General features: G+C 30.3%; 1 protein-coding gene across 2 annotated transcripts; it reads left to right on the top strand.

The window, feature by feature from the left end:
- The first annotated feature begins 5,108 nt into the window (after positions 1-5,108).
- On the top strand, positions 5,109-8,653 carry LOC106769287 (protein TIFY 6B). 2 transcript variants are annotated; one of them, XM_014654842.2, is made up of 7 exons: positions 5,109-5,438; positions 6,045-6,241; positions 6,539-6,831; positions 6,914-7,004; positions 7,081-7,393; positions 7,580-7,637; positions 8,265-8,653. In XM_014654842.2, exons 1-7 carry the CDS (start codon positions 5,351-5,353, stop codon positions 8,353-8,355), a joined length of 1,131 nt encoding a protein of 376 aa, XP_014510328.1. In that variant the 5' UTR covers positions 5,109-5,350; the 3' UTR covers positions 8,356-8,653. The 2 variants fall into 2 exon arrangements, with proteins under 2 accessions (XP_014510328.1, XP_014510329.1); XM_014654843.2 differs by having other exon boundaries at positions 5,110-5,438; positions 6,920-7,004.
- The last annotated feature ends 8,660 nt before the right edge of the window (positions 8,654-17,313 follow it).

The following is a 17,313-nucleotide window of genomic DNA, read 5'->3' as shown; positions in this document are numbered from 1 at the left end:
TATAAGTGTCTAGCTTAAACTTTTGTTTTAGCAACCCACCACGGTATGATTCATTCATCAAGCTTAATATACAATATGCAATACGTATTATGTTATACTATATATTATTTCATATAATATAAACCCTTTCCGTTCCAATTATATAAAACATTACATTTACAGGTTATATAATATATGTAATAAAAACTAAACAGCTGGAATTGGCAAACTACTAAACCCCAAATTTTTAACTTGTATTCACAATATGCATTATTATATAATCCTTAATAGTATATATATTTTCTAGGTCTTACAATCCTAAATTAAAAAAGAAAAAAAAAAAACTCTTCCAAACTAACATTGCTTTTCCACCCACATGTTAGCTTTGTTCTTCTTAACTCCTTGTATATTAGACAATATTAGCATTTGAAACACTGGTGGATTTACTTTTATAAAAATGAGTTTAAAAAATAATTTTATGTTTTTTCTAAATATGTAGCTTTTTTTTTTTTTGTCTTTTTAGTTTCCTACCTTTTTATATATTATTTAAGAAGATACGTGAAGAAAATTTGATATCTATGAACACAACTCATGATAAATTATAATACTAAATTCAACTTAAAATCTTAAAATAATAAATTTTTAAATATTACTTTTATATATTTTTCAATTTCTTTTTATATTTATATAGAGAAAACTCACAACTTATACTTAAATTTATAATATGAGAGATAAATATAAACTTAATTGAAAAAAATTTATAATTTTTTATTGCATTCTAACTAATAGGTACAACAAATAGACAGGTTCTCTTTAAATTCAAGGTGGTTAACTTTATATGAGTTTTATTAAATTAAATTGATATCTTAATAGTTAAAAATTAAACATCAACTAAAAATAACATTAATTTATAAATAGATGGAAACATCTGATTTTGTAAAATTAAATTAAACTTAAATTCTTACCATTCACTAACCCTTAATCTTACTATTAATTAGCCAAATTAATAGCAGTCATTTGTGACCATCGTCATTAGTCAACACCAATGGTAAGTTAATGAACTATTTCATTTAGTGACCAATGATAATGGTAGATTTCTTAAATAAATGGATGATGATATTAATATTCTTTTGAGAATAACATATATGTTGAACAAAATTATTCTCATTAATCAACATTAAAATGAAATATTTTTAAAATGTCTTGCTTTTGTTTTAAAACGTCAATTGTATAATTGTATATTAAAAAACTTATATTAGAAGGTTGGTGAGGAAATGGAGTAGTTGACAAGCTAAATAAAGTATTCAAAGTATATAAGGAAAAAACGTGTTGGGAATTCTTCTTATACATGATGAGTTGTATAGGATTAAATCTGCATTAACATCAAGGAATTTAAGGTTTAAAAGGGTTTTAGATAAAAGAATTCCATATATAAATTATTTAATTTTAAAAAATACAACTTTTCATTTCGTTCGAATTTATATAAATTTTACAATCAAAATAATAAAAGATAAAATAACTGTCAAAATATTTTTTTTCTCAAATATGTTTAAATCTTTTCAAATATCATTACTTTTTTACAGCTAAAACATTTTTATTTTATTAATGAGAAACGTAAGTAAAAAAAAAAAGTCTTAAATGATTTATTTTATTTGAAATTAATTCTCAAATCTTTGTTTATTCATTTCCTTGAAAAGAAGAAAAAGTTCGAAATCAAAGTGACGGAAGAGAATATACTTTTAAGTCATGGGTTTAATTACAAATGAAAGAACGTGAAAAGAAAAAAAGGTATTTTATTATTTATTTCATTAATGTGTGTGTCAACTCATACACATTTATATTTATATATATTCACGTTATGCCAACGGACGATGAAAGATTCTTTCCATCTTTAGTGAAAGTGACACCACATTATTAAAAATAAATAAAAATATTTTTAATTCTTTTTAATAATTTTAAAATGTCGGAAATCAACATCAATCATTCATGTGGTTGTGATTATTTTTGTTATTCTTCAAAATAATTATGCAACCTTAGTTTTATAGATAGGATATGTTTTGTTTTCTCTACTTTGTTTTTTAGTGTGCCTTTTCCATCTTTTATATTTTTATGCCTTATATGTCAAACCAGATTTTAACATTACTATTTGTATACCCATATTTCTAATTCATAAAAATCATTAAACAACCAAATTAAATATAGTCATTTTTTTATAATAGAAATTAAAATTGGATATATACCTTAATTTTATGGACTAATCTATACAGTCTAAGATTTTGTTGTATATACAAAGGAAACGTGTATAATACATATTTGTTCGCATTTCCATTATGATATTAAAGTATTCTAACTTTTAAAAACAAAAAATAAATAATCTTGTAAGGATAAAAGTTATGAATTATATGATTATTTTCAAATTGAGAAGTTGTACTATCATATATTTTATTAAATAATACGATATTATTTGAATTATGTAAGGAATAAAACAATCCTTAAAAATCAATAATAAATGTGTTTTTGGTTTTTTAATTAAAATTAAAATTAGTTTCTTTTTAAAATTTTGAATTTATCTGATCTTTCATTTTTAAGCTTGAATTAATTAAATTAATGTGTTTTTAAAGTTAAATGATTAAATCAAGACTAATTTTAATTTTTATTGAAAATTAAAAAAAAACATATTTAATCCATAATTAAAATATATATATATATATATATATATATATATATATAATATAAAGGTGACAAGTGTCCTATTGTTATTTGTAGCATAATGATGGCTAAATATAATTTGGATATTTTTATTAAATAAATTTTAAAATAAAGGAATGACTTATTTATTTAGCCTTGGTGAGGACAACGTGGGACCGCTGCACATGGTTTCCTTCCCATTGTTTTAGTCATTTGTCACATTTGCTTTGCTTATAAACAATTACATGAAAATAAGTCACACGGCATCAAAATATATATATATATATATATATATATATATATATATATATATATATTTGTTTAGTAACGTATATAAAATAATTATTACTTTTAATATCTTATACGTAATAATTTGTAAAAAAGAAAATAGTAAAATATTTACAATCATGGAGATGGAAACATTTTTTTTTTCATTCATAATTTATACTCTTCACTTATTATTATAACTTTATATATAATTTACATTGAGCTAATTCATAAATATATAACTATACATTTTCACATTCTATATAAACTAAACTCACATGGCGGAGTTGAAAATATAAAAAAAATAAAAAAAAAGTGGTGTGGATCTGTCCACTTAGGCGATAATTTATTTATACTTAACATAATGCATCAAAACACATATATCAATGTACACATGCACTTTATGAAAAAAAAATAAAAATTGTCACAATATAATATAAAGTTTTTATTTTTAATTTATAAATAAATTATTTTAGTAGCTTTACCTGTGTAACATCCAATATGGTCATAAGAGGAGTTATAGGTTAATGTGAAGGTATACCTAAGAATATGTAAGATAGTATTATTAAATATATGATTCAGCATGTTAAATTTAATATCTTATCAAATATTGTGAAATTTGTTTAACAAGCAATTGTTGAACTTGGTAATGATTTGGTGTTTCTTTTGTCCAAAGCAATGCATGGACACAGTTTTCTTTTATAATTCTAACTTTTTTTAATGTTGTTGGGTTCTAAAATATATTTTAATAAACTTTACAAATGATTGATTATTTATTATACATATTATGCTCCTCAAAATTAAATTACCCATTAATATTATAGTATATACATCTTCATATATAACTCATTATATATTATATCTTATATATTAAAATATAAACATATATTTACTATTATAATGACATATTAAACTAAATAAAATTTGTACGCAAAAGACAAAGTAATCCTGAAAATCTTTTTTCTTTCTCGTAACATTACCTAAATGCAATTTAGAAACTATATATACAAGAAATTCCACTTAGGTCCATTCTTCTCCCAGTATATATATATAAAAAATGCATGATAGTTGTGTTGATTTAAAAATAAATATTTGTTGATATTTCATGTCAAATATATATAAAACGATTTTACAAGAAATTAGATTCAAAATTCAGCTCTTGGTATTAAAATTATAAATTAAAATATATCTTAATATATTTATATTTTTTAAATTTATTATATTAGTTATTATCAGAAAATTTGTTATTTATTAAATTTCTATTTTCAAACCGCTTATTAATGTTATATTATATAAGTGATTGGAAATTTTACTTACAAACTCATTTTATAAAATTGAATTAATTTTAATTTTTAATCCTTAAATTTGAAAAATTAAAATTTTCTTTTGAAAACCTTTTCTAGTTCACTAAATTTTATACTATCTGTGGTACTCTTTTGAACTTTCTTTATTCACAAAAATCTTGAAAAAGTAACATTTTCTTCTTTAAAATTGTAAATAAAGTTGTCTCAATTAATTGAGTAATAAAAGTTTATATTTATGTTTTATGAAATTAGACTTCATTTATTTTTCTTACCCCTGTTTCTGAAATAAAATTAGCAACAATTTTGGCCTGTGATTCATTTAATAAATGAAATAAAGTATCAATCTTTCTTTCACTGTTGAATGAAAGAATAATAAAAAGAAACAGTAGTTGTGCATTAAATGAGCTCACTCCCCGATATGGTTGACTTCACTATTTTAAATAGCATTAATTAGGTTTTAAATTTGATGTAATATTACATAAAATTCAATAACTAATTACCAAATTTGGAGAATTTACATCACGGATTTATGATATTGTTTTCTTTTGGTTACAATAATTATAAGATTTTCTCTGAACATATGAGTAAACCACAAGAATCAATGAAAGCAGAAGAGAAAGAATACTTATTACTTTATTCTTCGCTGCAGTGACACGAGTTAAAGTCGCCCCGTTGCGTGTCGTACACACGTGCGCTATTTCACCAGGTGTCAGTACATAACACTACTGTCACCGACAAAGTCTCGTAGTTGCTTATTTCTGATAATCAATGCAAGAATTTCGCACGTGGTCTTTTACCTGTTTATCCAGTCACTCCACCGGATTACCGGTAAACCAATCTCCTTTTATGACCAGTCTTTTCTTTTCTTGTAACATACGATTTAACGGTTAAGATCTCACGAAACTCGTGTGAAACACTACCCCATTGGACTTCCTTTTTTCTGATGTAGTTGAAACCTTTTACTTTCTTCTTCTTCTTTGTTTCTCTGTCTCTTGTTATTGTTCTTGTTATTGTGAGTAAGGAACAAGAGCTGCTTCTTCCCTTTTGTTTTCCAAGGAAGAAGAATTTTATTTTTTCTAAAATTTCACTGGGTTGTGCTTTTTGTCTCTGAAATGGAGAGAGATTTCATGGGACTCAACTCGAAAGAACCACCCACTGCTGTGAAGGAGGAGATCAACGTTGATGGCTACGAAGAGTCTGGCATGTTTCAACTTTTTCTTCCATTTTTAAATTTGTATATTTCATTGCTTTCTTGCAAAGTTCCACCCCTTGTGAATTATCCTCCGGGCTTCTTTTTTCAATTTCTGATTCAATTCTTCTTACTCTTTGATTGCCTGCATGTGGGTTGATTTATGTTAAAAAGTTATTTTCTTGTTCATAGATTTGCTTGGTTATAATAGTTTTTCTTTTTCTTTTTTGCGCTTTTTTTAACTTGGTAAGTTTTTCTCTGTCTGGTTCAAAAGTTTCCTTGTTTATTAGAAATTCAGGAGTTAGATTTTACTAGTGCAAATAATTAAGCTGTGACTTACTTTTGTTTATATATTTAAAGTACTGTATGAGTGCTTTGTGAAATTTTCAATTTGGGGAAAGAAATCGCTATCAAGTTCTTACCGGTTTTGTTAATTTGGGTGTGCTTCTAAACAAAGATAAGTAGAGAGATTTGCACATAGGCCATTAGGTCCTAATTGTGCTACTTGTTTTAATATCTGTTTTTGTTTTATCGCTTAAGGTCTATTGGCCAATTAACTCAGGTTTAAAGTATGCCTAGCTTATGTTGATGGCTATTTTTGTGGTGGGTATGTGTAGGCTTCACAAAGGGTTCCATCGCACAGTGGCCTTTTTCGAACAAAGTATCCGCCATTCCACATTTGATGTCTTTCAAGGCTTCTCAAGATGATAAGACTAAGAAGATGTTGTCTGGTCCCATAACAGCTGGTCTTTTATCTATCTTAAGTCAAGATGCAATTGAGTCTAGTCACAAACGCTCTGCCGGTGACACCCAGGTTAGATGCTACCTTAAATTAAATTAAAAGAGGTATATTTGTTTTTTGGGCATTATTATTTGTAATTTAATTTAAGTCAACTACGATAATATGATGTCTTTCTCCTTCTGTTTCATGTAAAAATTTATAAAAATTCTGCTTTTGCTTATGGCTGTCCTAAGCCCTTTTGGATCAGAACCTAACATGTGATTGTTGTGCAACTTCTCGTGCCTGGTGTTTCAACATCTAAACTCCAGTATCAGCTGATGTCTTTTTTGCCTTTTCATCCATTGATTGTTTGTTATTATAACTATTCAGAAATCTTTCAATCACGATGGGCAAGGTGGTCATCATTTTTCCCTGACTCCATTTCCAGTACAACATGATGTGAATTCTGTGCATCGTCCTCATGATGTGAAGATGTTTTCTGTTCCCAATCAAGCAATTTCAGTTTCCATGGGGAATCCATTCCTGAATAATCATTTTGCCACTAGTGGCCAGAATATGAATGGCACTGGTGTGAAGCAGCCATTACTTGGGGGAATACCTGTTTCTGTGCCCCATTTAGTTATTCCCAACGCTGGTGCTGTTGCTGGAATGGTTGAACCATGGTAATTTTAGTTTTTACCCTTCAATTGAATCGTGTGACAGTATACAAGTTTGTTTCTGTTTTTGATTTATGTTGTTTTTAAGTAACAGTATGAGACCATCTCCGCCTTCTGCCCAGCTTACCATCTTCTATGGGGGAACTGTCAAAGTCTTTGATGATATCTCTGCTGAAAAGGTAAACAGTATCGTGTATTATCTATTGATCAAGCCTTTATTGTGTTAAGCTTTTAAACGGGGCCATTTTTTTGCAGGCTCAAGCTATCATGTTGTTGGCTGGCAGTAGCGTATCTGTAGCTCCTAGCATGGTCCAGCCAAAAGTTCACATGCCAGTCTCGAAGTTGGCTGCTGGCGACGGTGTTCCTGCGACTCAACCTGCAAATTCGCCACCCGGCTCTGGCCTTTCAAGCCCTATATCTGTTTCTTCACATACTGGAGCACAATCAGGGAGTGGCTCAACCAGCACTGATGAATTTCTTGCTGCTAAAACAACTGGAGTTCCCACCACTCCTGTTAGCAATGTGGAGCCTCCAAAGGTAGTCAGTGCAGCCACTATGTTGACATCAGGTATGTTGATGATATCATTTCTCACACTTTTTGCAGACGATATGTTTCTTTAGTTCATCTTCATTTGTGTGGTCTCGATGGTCTTGTAGACTTATACATTAATGATGGTCTTGATATTATCTGTGTTTGACCATTACACCTGTTTCAGTTTAATGATTTCTACAAACCATCTGTTATGTTATGCAGCTGTACCTCAGGCTAGGAAAGCATCCTTGGCTAGATTTTTAGAAAAGCGCAAAGAAAGGTTAGTTTATATGCATTCTTACTTGGGTGGACGTAATATATTTCTTGACATAAGGAAATCATGCTTATCATCCTTGGACTGTTAAACATCTGGTTCAATGACTATACTACATGGACTTTCTAATTGTGTGGTGGTGCTCTCCCCCCAGAATTTGTTTGGTTTAACGGTAATCAGATGAATGGAAAACGAGTAATTTATTATGAATGTGAATGAAAAGCAAATCTAATCTTTCCTCCATCAATTCTTTCTTTTTATTAAGTGTAATAACTTTGATTTTGTTTCTCAGAAAAAGTTGCTTATATTGAAATTTTACACTTGCAATTGCAACCATTTACTATGATATTTATTTCGCTGATTGAATCAATCTAATTGTAAGGAGAAAACATTCATTGGCCTTATTTCAATTGATCCCTTATTCCATCCTGTACTCGCGAAAACTTGCAAGCATCACTTGAGTTTATAGGCTTGTATAATTTAAGATACTGAGTACTGATAATACAAGAGTGTGCTTCTGCTTTGAGTTTAAGATATGTAGCCTTGTTATATGCGCTCCTAGCTTAACCTTGCAGTTAGTGTAACGAAGACTACATGAAATTATTTATGAGGTTTGTGTGTTTGGTTTTGCAGGGTGACGAGTGCAGCACCATACAACCTTAACAAGAAGTCTGAAGAGTGTGGCCCTGCAGAATTTGCCGGTGTCATCTCAATGCAAGGATAGTAGCCACCAGCTTTAGGAAAGTATTTCTGAGAAACAATATTCTAGTAACCTGAAAGTGTTGTAAGCTGATATTTTGGTTTATCACAATTTATGCTGACATTATTCTCAAGTAACAGACTTCGTTCAGTTCATTGATAGATTATTACCATAGTTATTTTTGTTGTGTAGGGCTTTTACCTTGTTATTTTAAAGGTTGCTTGAATTTTAGGTTTAGCAATCGACAACTATTAACTCATATTATTTGTTTACATTTGTGGTGTAAAAGCCCACTTTATATATTTATTTATATCCGTACTTATTTCTTGTTTCTTTTTGTGAAAAAACCTAAAGAAACAAAAAATTCATCTACCTCTTTACTTACAATAAGCAATATATTAAAATATATTTTTCTTGAAACTGAGAAATGTCATTTGGTATATTAATTTGCATGTTAAAAGTTATTTATTGTATACAAGTATTTGAGATGGCAATCCAAATGCATCTTAAAAAATAGAAATGAAAACTGTTAAAAGTATATTACTAGCTTGGGAAAAAATTGGAGCATAGATTCTTGTGTAGATTCTTTCTGATTTTTTCTATTATTCTTCTACTATTCCTAATTTTTAATATATTTTAATAGAGGAACATTATCATTATCTCTGCAGAAAATTCAAATTCAAAAATTGTAGGGCATGGGTGTCTCTATCATAATACCATAAACAACATTCAGGTTATAGAATACTAGTGTACTTATTAATTATCTTCACCTCTTTCAACTGAACTTTGCTAACTAATCACAAGTTTAATCAATGAAGTTAAATATAGTTAGTGCATAATATAATTTTTTTAATATATATAAACAGAAGGTTATTAAAAATGTAAAATTAGATTCATATATGTTTATAAAAAATATAAAAAAAAAATGCAAAAGTTAATAACACTTTCAACAAATGGTGAATTGGATGTTTTTGGCAACACTAGTAGAAGTGGCTAAGATTTTTGCGTTGAAGTGATATTTTCGTGTGTCACACTTTTAAGTCATTTTCAAATACCCCAGCAATGCTTTGCTCAGTCTTGTTCTTTTACAAATTTCTTTCTAAAATTTTTCTGATACATTTTTTCTTCATTTTAAAATGGTTTAATAGCCAATTTTGTCTCCAGTTTCGTTGACAAATCTCAATTTAGTTCCTCGTTTTAAAAGTGTTTGAAATGGATCCCCACTTTCAAAATTTTGAGTCAAATTAGTCCCTTTTGTTAAACAGAAACAAATAGTCTTAAGGGTTTAATGATTTAACATAAGAGATATTATTTTATAGATATATCTATAAAATAATATCTATTCTGCCAAATCATCAAGCATTAACGTTGTTTGTTTCTATTTGACCGAAGGGACTAATTTGACTCAAAATTTTGAAAGTAAGGACCCATTTCAATCACTTTTGAAACGAGGGACTAAATTGAGATTTGTCAACGAAACTGAGGACAAAATTGGCTATTAAACCTTTTAAAATCTACCAGTTTTGAAAAGGGTTAAATATGTTTTTAGTCCCTGAAGTTTCACTGATTTTTGGTTTTAGTCCCTGCATCAAACATTGATGGCATTTCATCCTCTTAGTATGTAAACATGTATTTTTAGTCCCTAAAAATAGACCGCGTCAATTTTTCTATGATATGGCTAACGACCCTGCCACGTTTTTACTGTGCACTTCATGCCACGTCTTCACTGTGCCCTTAGAGGACCCCAATTTCCAAACCATCTCAACATTTTCCTCTGCCTCGAGACAAACAGAGACCCAAGGTCTCTTTCTCCTCAAACTATCCTAGGGCTGGGGTTTGCCTCCTTGGAACGCCGCCTGCCACCGTTCCCCTCCGACACCCACCGTGCCATCCGACCGGCCTCACGACGGACTGTCTGCCAGTCTCGGTGTCTCGGATCGGAGAAGCTTTCTCCCTCCGCCGTCGATCTCCGTCTAGAGTGAGCCCAACTGTCCGAGACTCAAGCCACAACGCCGCCAATGCCCAAAGTCACAGCCACCGCGAGCCATCAACAATGAAAACCTTTTTCTCCTCTTCGGTTCAGTGCGAGAAGCTCTTTCCCTCTTCCGCTGCGATTGGTCTTTGGAGCACCGTATTCCAATCATTATTATTTATGTGTGTTTTTGTATTTTATTTAGGGTTTCACATGATTTGAAACTTGGATTGGAGAGTTGATACTTCCCTGGGGAATATATTCTATTAAGAGATCTGAATTATACAGATTTATCTAGACGATTTGATTCTCATTCTCAGTGAATGTTTTTGAATCTTTTTCATCGAATGAGATCGATGTGTTCCAGAGGAGTTTGGTTGAATGGGATTTGATTCTATATTTTTCTTTTTTAAAACAAACTCTAGTTTTTGGATTTTCCTTTTTTTTTTCTCTGCTCCTTTCCTTTTGTCTTCTTTTCCTTTCCTTTCTGCAATGCCTTCTTCTATTATCTAACGAGCTTCGACCCAAACAAACAAAAATACAGTGCAGTTAATTGGCAAGGTTGGATTGATGATTGATGATTACGGAGTATCTATTCTATTCCATTTGAACACTTTTCTCTCTATCTCATTGCGATGTGATTAAAAAACTCAATGAAAACCCTAGGGATCTTCTCTTCGACCACTGCAGCTTCCACTGTAGGTGTATACAAAAAGCAAAGTGGTGATGAGTTTTGAATTCGGGGCAAGAGGTTACTATCATGACGAGCTTGGCTTTTGTTTTGGATTCACTATTTTCCTGTCGCGCTGCAGAGGGTGAATGCCTCTTCCTCTCGCGGGAACGAGAAAGGGGTTAAAATTTTTTTTAGAGAATACAAAAAAAACAATAGGAAGAAAAAAACACCAACGTGGAAGGCAATGGTTAGTGAAAGTGGAAGAATACATCACAGAAAAATTGACGTCGTCTATTTTTAGGGACTAAAAATACATATTTTCATACTAAGAGGATGAAATGCCATCAATGTTTGATGCAGGGACTAAAACCAAAAATCAGTGAAACTTCAGGAACTAAAAGCATATTTAACCTTTTTGAAAATTACATAAACATCTCCATCTGGGAACAATTTTCAAACATGGAAGACTTATTTCAAAATAATTAGACTTATATTTTTTGAGGTCTAAAAATAGGTTTGGAGAAGTGAATTTGTATACGAGCAAAAACATAAGAGTGACGACATGCATTTGTATTGCAGAGATAAAGTAACCTAAAAAAGAACACTACTTTACATAAGGGAAAAAGTATTAATGGGAGAAAAATAAAATAGAAATTTTAAAAAATGAGACAAAAACCGTTACAATGTTTAAAAGAAAAAAATACTTTGATACACTGTAAATTTTTTTACATTTGACAGGGTTCTTTCTTATTTATTTTTTTTAAAATACAAAAGTTTATACTTTTATAATTATTTTACCTTTATATTGTTTGTCAAATGAATGTAAAAGTATGTCATAATACCATTACTTTAAAGAACAAAAAAGCTACTTTAACAAAGTTTCTTTGACCCAGTTTTGACAACGCACGTGGCAGTTAGTGGTGCTTTTCAATTTGAATTTTATGATTGGGGAATATAACGTTGGGGTTATTTTTGGAAGGGGAAGGCAAAGAGAGAAAAATTGTTACAATGTTTAAAAGAAAAAAAATACTTTGATACACTGTAAATTTTTTTACATTTGACAGGGTTCTTTCTTATTTGCTACTTTAACAACGTTTCTTTGACACAATTTTGACAACGCACGTGGCGGTTGTCCATTGGTGTTTTTCAATTTGAATTTTATGGTTGGGGAATATAACATTGGGGTTATTTTTGGAAGGGGAAGGCAAAGAGAGAGAAACCCAAATGTTTTCCGTGGTTTTCCTTGAACTTTTGCATTGGCGTTTTTCCTTGAACTCTTTCTCATGTTGCCCTCTCATCTTCTCTTTTTCGTTCGTCTCTCTAGCATTCACCATTGTTGCTCGTCGAAGGTTGATGATTTTGTAAGGTTGAGGCTTTTCAAAGGTTGGAATTTTTCGTCTTCCCACATTGTCTCGCATTCCATGACCGAGAAAAGGTTTCAAAGGTTGTGTTGTGGCTTTTGACATTGATCGAGTAAAGAAATATGTATACTTAATAATTATTAAAGTATTTTTCCGCGCTCAATTGCACAATATACTTAATAAGTATAAACAAATTTTTCGCGCTCACGCTTATATCTTCCCGTTTCTCCGTCTGCACATTGTTCTCTATCTTCCAGGTTTTGGTCTGGGTTTTTTTGTTGTTAGGGTTTTTCGACGGGACCGTTCTTGTTCTTGTCTTCGTCGCACGCTGTTTGTTGCCGCTGTCGCGTGTCCCGTCATTGCTGCCACCGTCGTTCGTCGCTGTTGCTGTCATTGCCCGGTCACGCTCCCAAGTTCACCAATCCTTTGCTTTACTCCCTGTTCGATATCTTGACCCACATCACTCTCATCAAAACCAAACTGAGTTTTTTCTCTTCTAGTAGACCAGAAGATCTGAACTATCAATTACTGATGAAAACATTTGATTTCAATTTGGATAAATGGCATAGAATTTAACAACGTACAAATTTAAGATTTAAAAAGAAAGAGTGGACCACAGACATGGATTCCCAATTTGAGTTGGCGATTAACTCTTTAGGATTAAATATGCATTATTATTTATTTTTCATTAATACGACTTTTGTTTAAGTAATGTGACTGTCTTATTTTCAATTGTTTTTAGATGCTACTATTCAGAAAGCAATGAATATTCCTCAGGTGTAATTTAGCCAAATACAAACTTTTTAGTGATTAACAAGTACAAGGCTATTTTCGTACATGTGTATTTCAATAATCTCACTAGTTCAAAGCAAGAAATCATGACAAGTTCAATACTTAAACAATGACATGGAACAAGTCAAACGGATAAAATTGCTATGTTAAATGTGCAGGTAATTGAAGAGAGGATTCATTAAATAAGCAAAAAAGAAGGTTTGTTTCATGTATATTTGATTTTTTTTAGTATCTTAATATCTGAATTATTATTAACAAATTTAATTCACAGTATCGTAGAAAAAAATTGAAGCTGCAGCAGCAACAAGAAGAGCCGTCAGAACAACCAGAGCAGCAGGTGCAATTTGGATAAATGACATAGAATTTAAGACGTACAAATTTAAGACATACGTACAAATTTAAGACCTAGATATACCTACAAATTGAAGACGTACGTACAAATTTAAGACGTATTAAGACATACAAATATAAGATTTGAAATAAATATGATAAAGATAACTAGAATTGGTCTTTGACTAACATTATAGTAAAATCATGGACAAACACACATTTTCTGTTCAAACATTCACATGAGCGTATAGTAGACTTTAGATCCTGCAATTGAATAAATTTTAAAGGCATCACTTTCCACTAGTTGATATCCTTCATCTTCTTTCATCTATGCAGACTTGTTCCCAAATTTTGTTGTTAGGATTTTATGGTTGAACCTCGTATTATCAAGGTGACTCTGATTGATCCTGACACTAAGGTTCATAAATTCTTCGAGAACTACATTGATACAGAGTTATCCAAGAACACCTCTATTTTGTACAAACGATAGTATTATTTATCAAATTATCACAATAAATCTTTATTTTTTTTCTTATCATTCAATTTGAAATTTTGGTCTTTTTCTTAACAATGTGTAGTTTCAACATACACAAACCCTGCAAATGCTATAGTGGATGCGTAGACTGACCCAACTATAATGGCGGAGGCAAGATGTCACAAATAAATGCCAAAGCCCTAAATGAAAAGAAAGAAGAAGAATCTTCTTCAAAAAAGAAAGAGTGGACCACAGACATGGATTCCCAATTTGAGTTGGCGATTAACTCTTTAGGATTAAGTATGTATTATTATTTATTTTTCATTAATATTGCTTTTGTTTAAGTAATATGACTATCTTATTTTAAATTGTTTTTAGATTCTACAATTCAAAAGGCAATGAATATTCCTCAGGCGGAACTTAGCGAAATACAAAACCGTTTGAAGGTTTGTTTCATGTATATTTGATTTTTTTTAATATCTCAATATCTGAATTAATACAGTACCGTAGAAAAAATTGAAGCTGCAGCAGCAACAAGAACAACAGCCAAAACAACCAGAGCAACAAATGCAACAGATGCAGTCGGAACACCAAGAGCAGATATAAAATTTGTACTCATTTTTTTTCCCTGGGTTAGGTGTTACAATATAGAATAAGGGGAAAGGGGATTGGGGTAGAAGGGAGAGGATCGTATAAATAGATTAATTGTATAGTTAGAAGGGACTTTTGGATGAATTGATGTGTTGACAAGTATTGACATGTGAAGAGGGTTAAGCCTCTGTTTCCATGATTCTTACTATTAATAAAATTCAATTTCTTTTTTTCTCTGCGTCTTTTTCTGTGAGGAAGAGAGTTCTTGATTAGGTTCCCAATTTAGGAACCTATCAATTGGTTTGACCTACCGGATAGATAGAGAGGAGTGAGACCAGTGGTGGAGGGAAGATTGGATGGAAGACTAAACGTAGTGGAGGGCCAAAGGGAGGCGATGGAAATTGCGGTTGATAGAAGGAAGGTGCAGACAGTGGAGCTGCGACAAGAGTATGCAATAATATGTCAAGATTATGCAGTAATACGCCAAAATTTGCAAGAAATTATGAAAATGTTGAGTGGGCGAACCAACAACCAGGAGGGCCAACAGTCGGACGACAGCCAAGCCTCCGAGAACAAAATGAGACAAGAGGAGGACATGAGAGAGAGAGGGGGTGAATGCCATGAAAGGCAACCCAGTTGCAGGACAAGGGTAGAATTACCCACTCTCAAAGGGTTTGATCTTATGGGATGGATTGCTAGGGTAGAGACAATTTTTTAGACCCAGGGGGTGATAGAGGAAGAAAAAGTGCCTCGGGCATACAGTAGTATGGAGGGAAGTGCTGGCTATTGGATCCAGGAAGACTAAAGCCAAGAATTGTTCTTGGAAAGGATTGAAGAAAACTATAGTGATAAGGTTTGAAACCATTGTTGAGCTTGATAGACGAGTATGTACGAGACTTCAAGAAATTGACAGAACAAACGAAGAGGGTACCAAACCTTATTAAAAAAATAAAATTAAAAATATATATATAAACAGAAGGTTATTAAAAATGTAAAATTAGATGCATATGTTTATAAAAAATATCTTTGATGAAAAAAAATGTCAAAGTTAATAACATTTTCAACAAATGGTGAATTGATGTTCTTGGCAAGTAGAAGTGGCTAAGATTTTTGCGTTGAAGTGATATTTTCGTGTATAGCACTTTTAAGTCATTTTCAAATACCCCATACAGCAATGCTTTGCTCAGTCTTACTCTTTTACAAATTTCTTTCTAAAAATTTTTCTGATATATTTTTTTTTTCATTTTAAAATCTACCAGTTTTGAAAATTACATAAACGTCTCCATCTGCTGAGAACAATTTTCAATTTGGAAGACTTATTTCAAAAGAATTAGACTTATATTTTTTGAGTTCTAAAAATAGGTTTTTGGAGAAGTGAATTTGTATACGAGAAAAAAACATAAGAGTGACGGTATAGATTTGTATTGCAGAGAAAAATCACACCAAAGATTAATGCAAGAGTAACCTAAAAAAAACACTACTTTACATAAGGAAAAAGTATTAACAGGAGAAAAAAGAGAAGTTAGGAATTTAAAAAATGAGACAAAAACCGTTACAATGTTTAAAAGAAAAATAATATTTTGATATACTGTAAATTTTTTTTTTACAATTTTTTCTTATTTTTCTTAAATACAAAAATTTACGCTTTTATAATTATTTTACCTTTATACTGTCAAATGAAAAAAAATATCTTATAATATCATTACTTTAAAGAATAGTAAAACTAGATAAGTCATATTTCTTAGACAATTAACATTATAAATTTTTTATATTTATTTGATACTATTATTTTTTAATTTTTTTTTTAAAATAATACAAAAATTTATTTTTTTATAATTATTTTACACTTGGTGATGTTTGTCATAAAAGTATATCAAATAAACATATAAGTATGTGAAAATAAATGTAAAAGTCTGATATCCTACCATTATTCTTATATTTTTCTAGTGTCACATTATTTTTTTAATCGTTAATTATTACATCACTCATTCAATTATTTTTTGGGTCTAAAGATTCTTGGGGCCACATGACCTTGTAGAACCCACCTTCTTATGTCATAAATGTTAGAAAATTAGAAAAATGTCACGATCATGCATGAACAGATGCATTTTGCACCATAGACATTCTTGCAGTCCTTATCTATGGAGAAACTGTTGAATAATAGCTTCTCTCTGAACTTAACTTGCTATATAAGCTATTAGGCTTCACCACTCTATTAATTCTTTCAGTTCTTAAGTAATCTATGTTCAATGTGCATATTAATTTTGTTCTTAAAGTTATAGTACAGAATTCGCACACAGTCGATACTAATCTCAACAACTTGTTTTCACGGTATTATTACAACATTGGATTCAATGTCTGGTATATGGTTAGGAGTTGAGTCAGAAAGAAAATAATTAATTCATCTTATAGTTAATATTTTTCACAAATCTAAATCATTATCCTAATCAGGCTAATTAGAAAAATCTAATAATAATTGTTATTAAAGTAATTAGAAAATGTATTATTTTCTTGTAACAATGCAGATCGTGTCTGCAGGGTATGCAATTTTCTTTCAAATAATTAATTTTATGGGCCGAAGCAACTCGCCCACTTGATTAAAAAAAAAACATGAAAAATATTTTACAATATAAAATCTATTTTTAATCACTTTTTTTGATATTTTTTTTACAATACACTATATGATAATTCAATTTATTTCAAATATACAAACAAATTCAAATAAAATAATGACATATAATTTATTATAAAAAAAATTATTAAAAAAAGTTATTAACGTATTATAATC

Source organism: Vigna radiata, chromosome 7 (assembly GCF_000741045.1).
Source record: "Vigna radiata var. radiata cultivar VC1973A chromosome 7, Vradiata_ver6, whole genome shotgun sequence".
Lineage (NCBI taxonomy): Eukaryota > Viridiplantae > Streptophyta > Magnoliopsida > Fabales > Fabaceae > Vigna > Vigna radiata.
The sequence above is the reverse complement of the archived record's forward strand: the minus strand, read 5'-3'. Positions and strand labels throughout refer to the sequence as shown.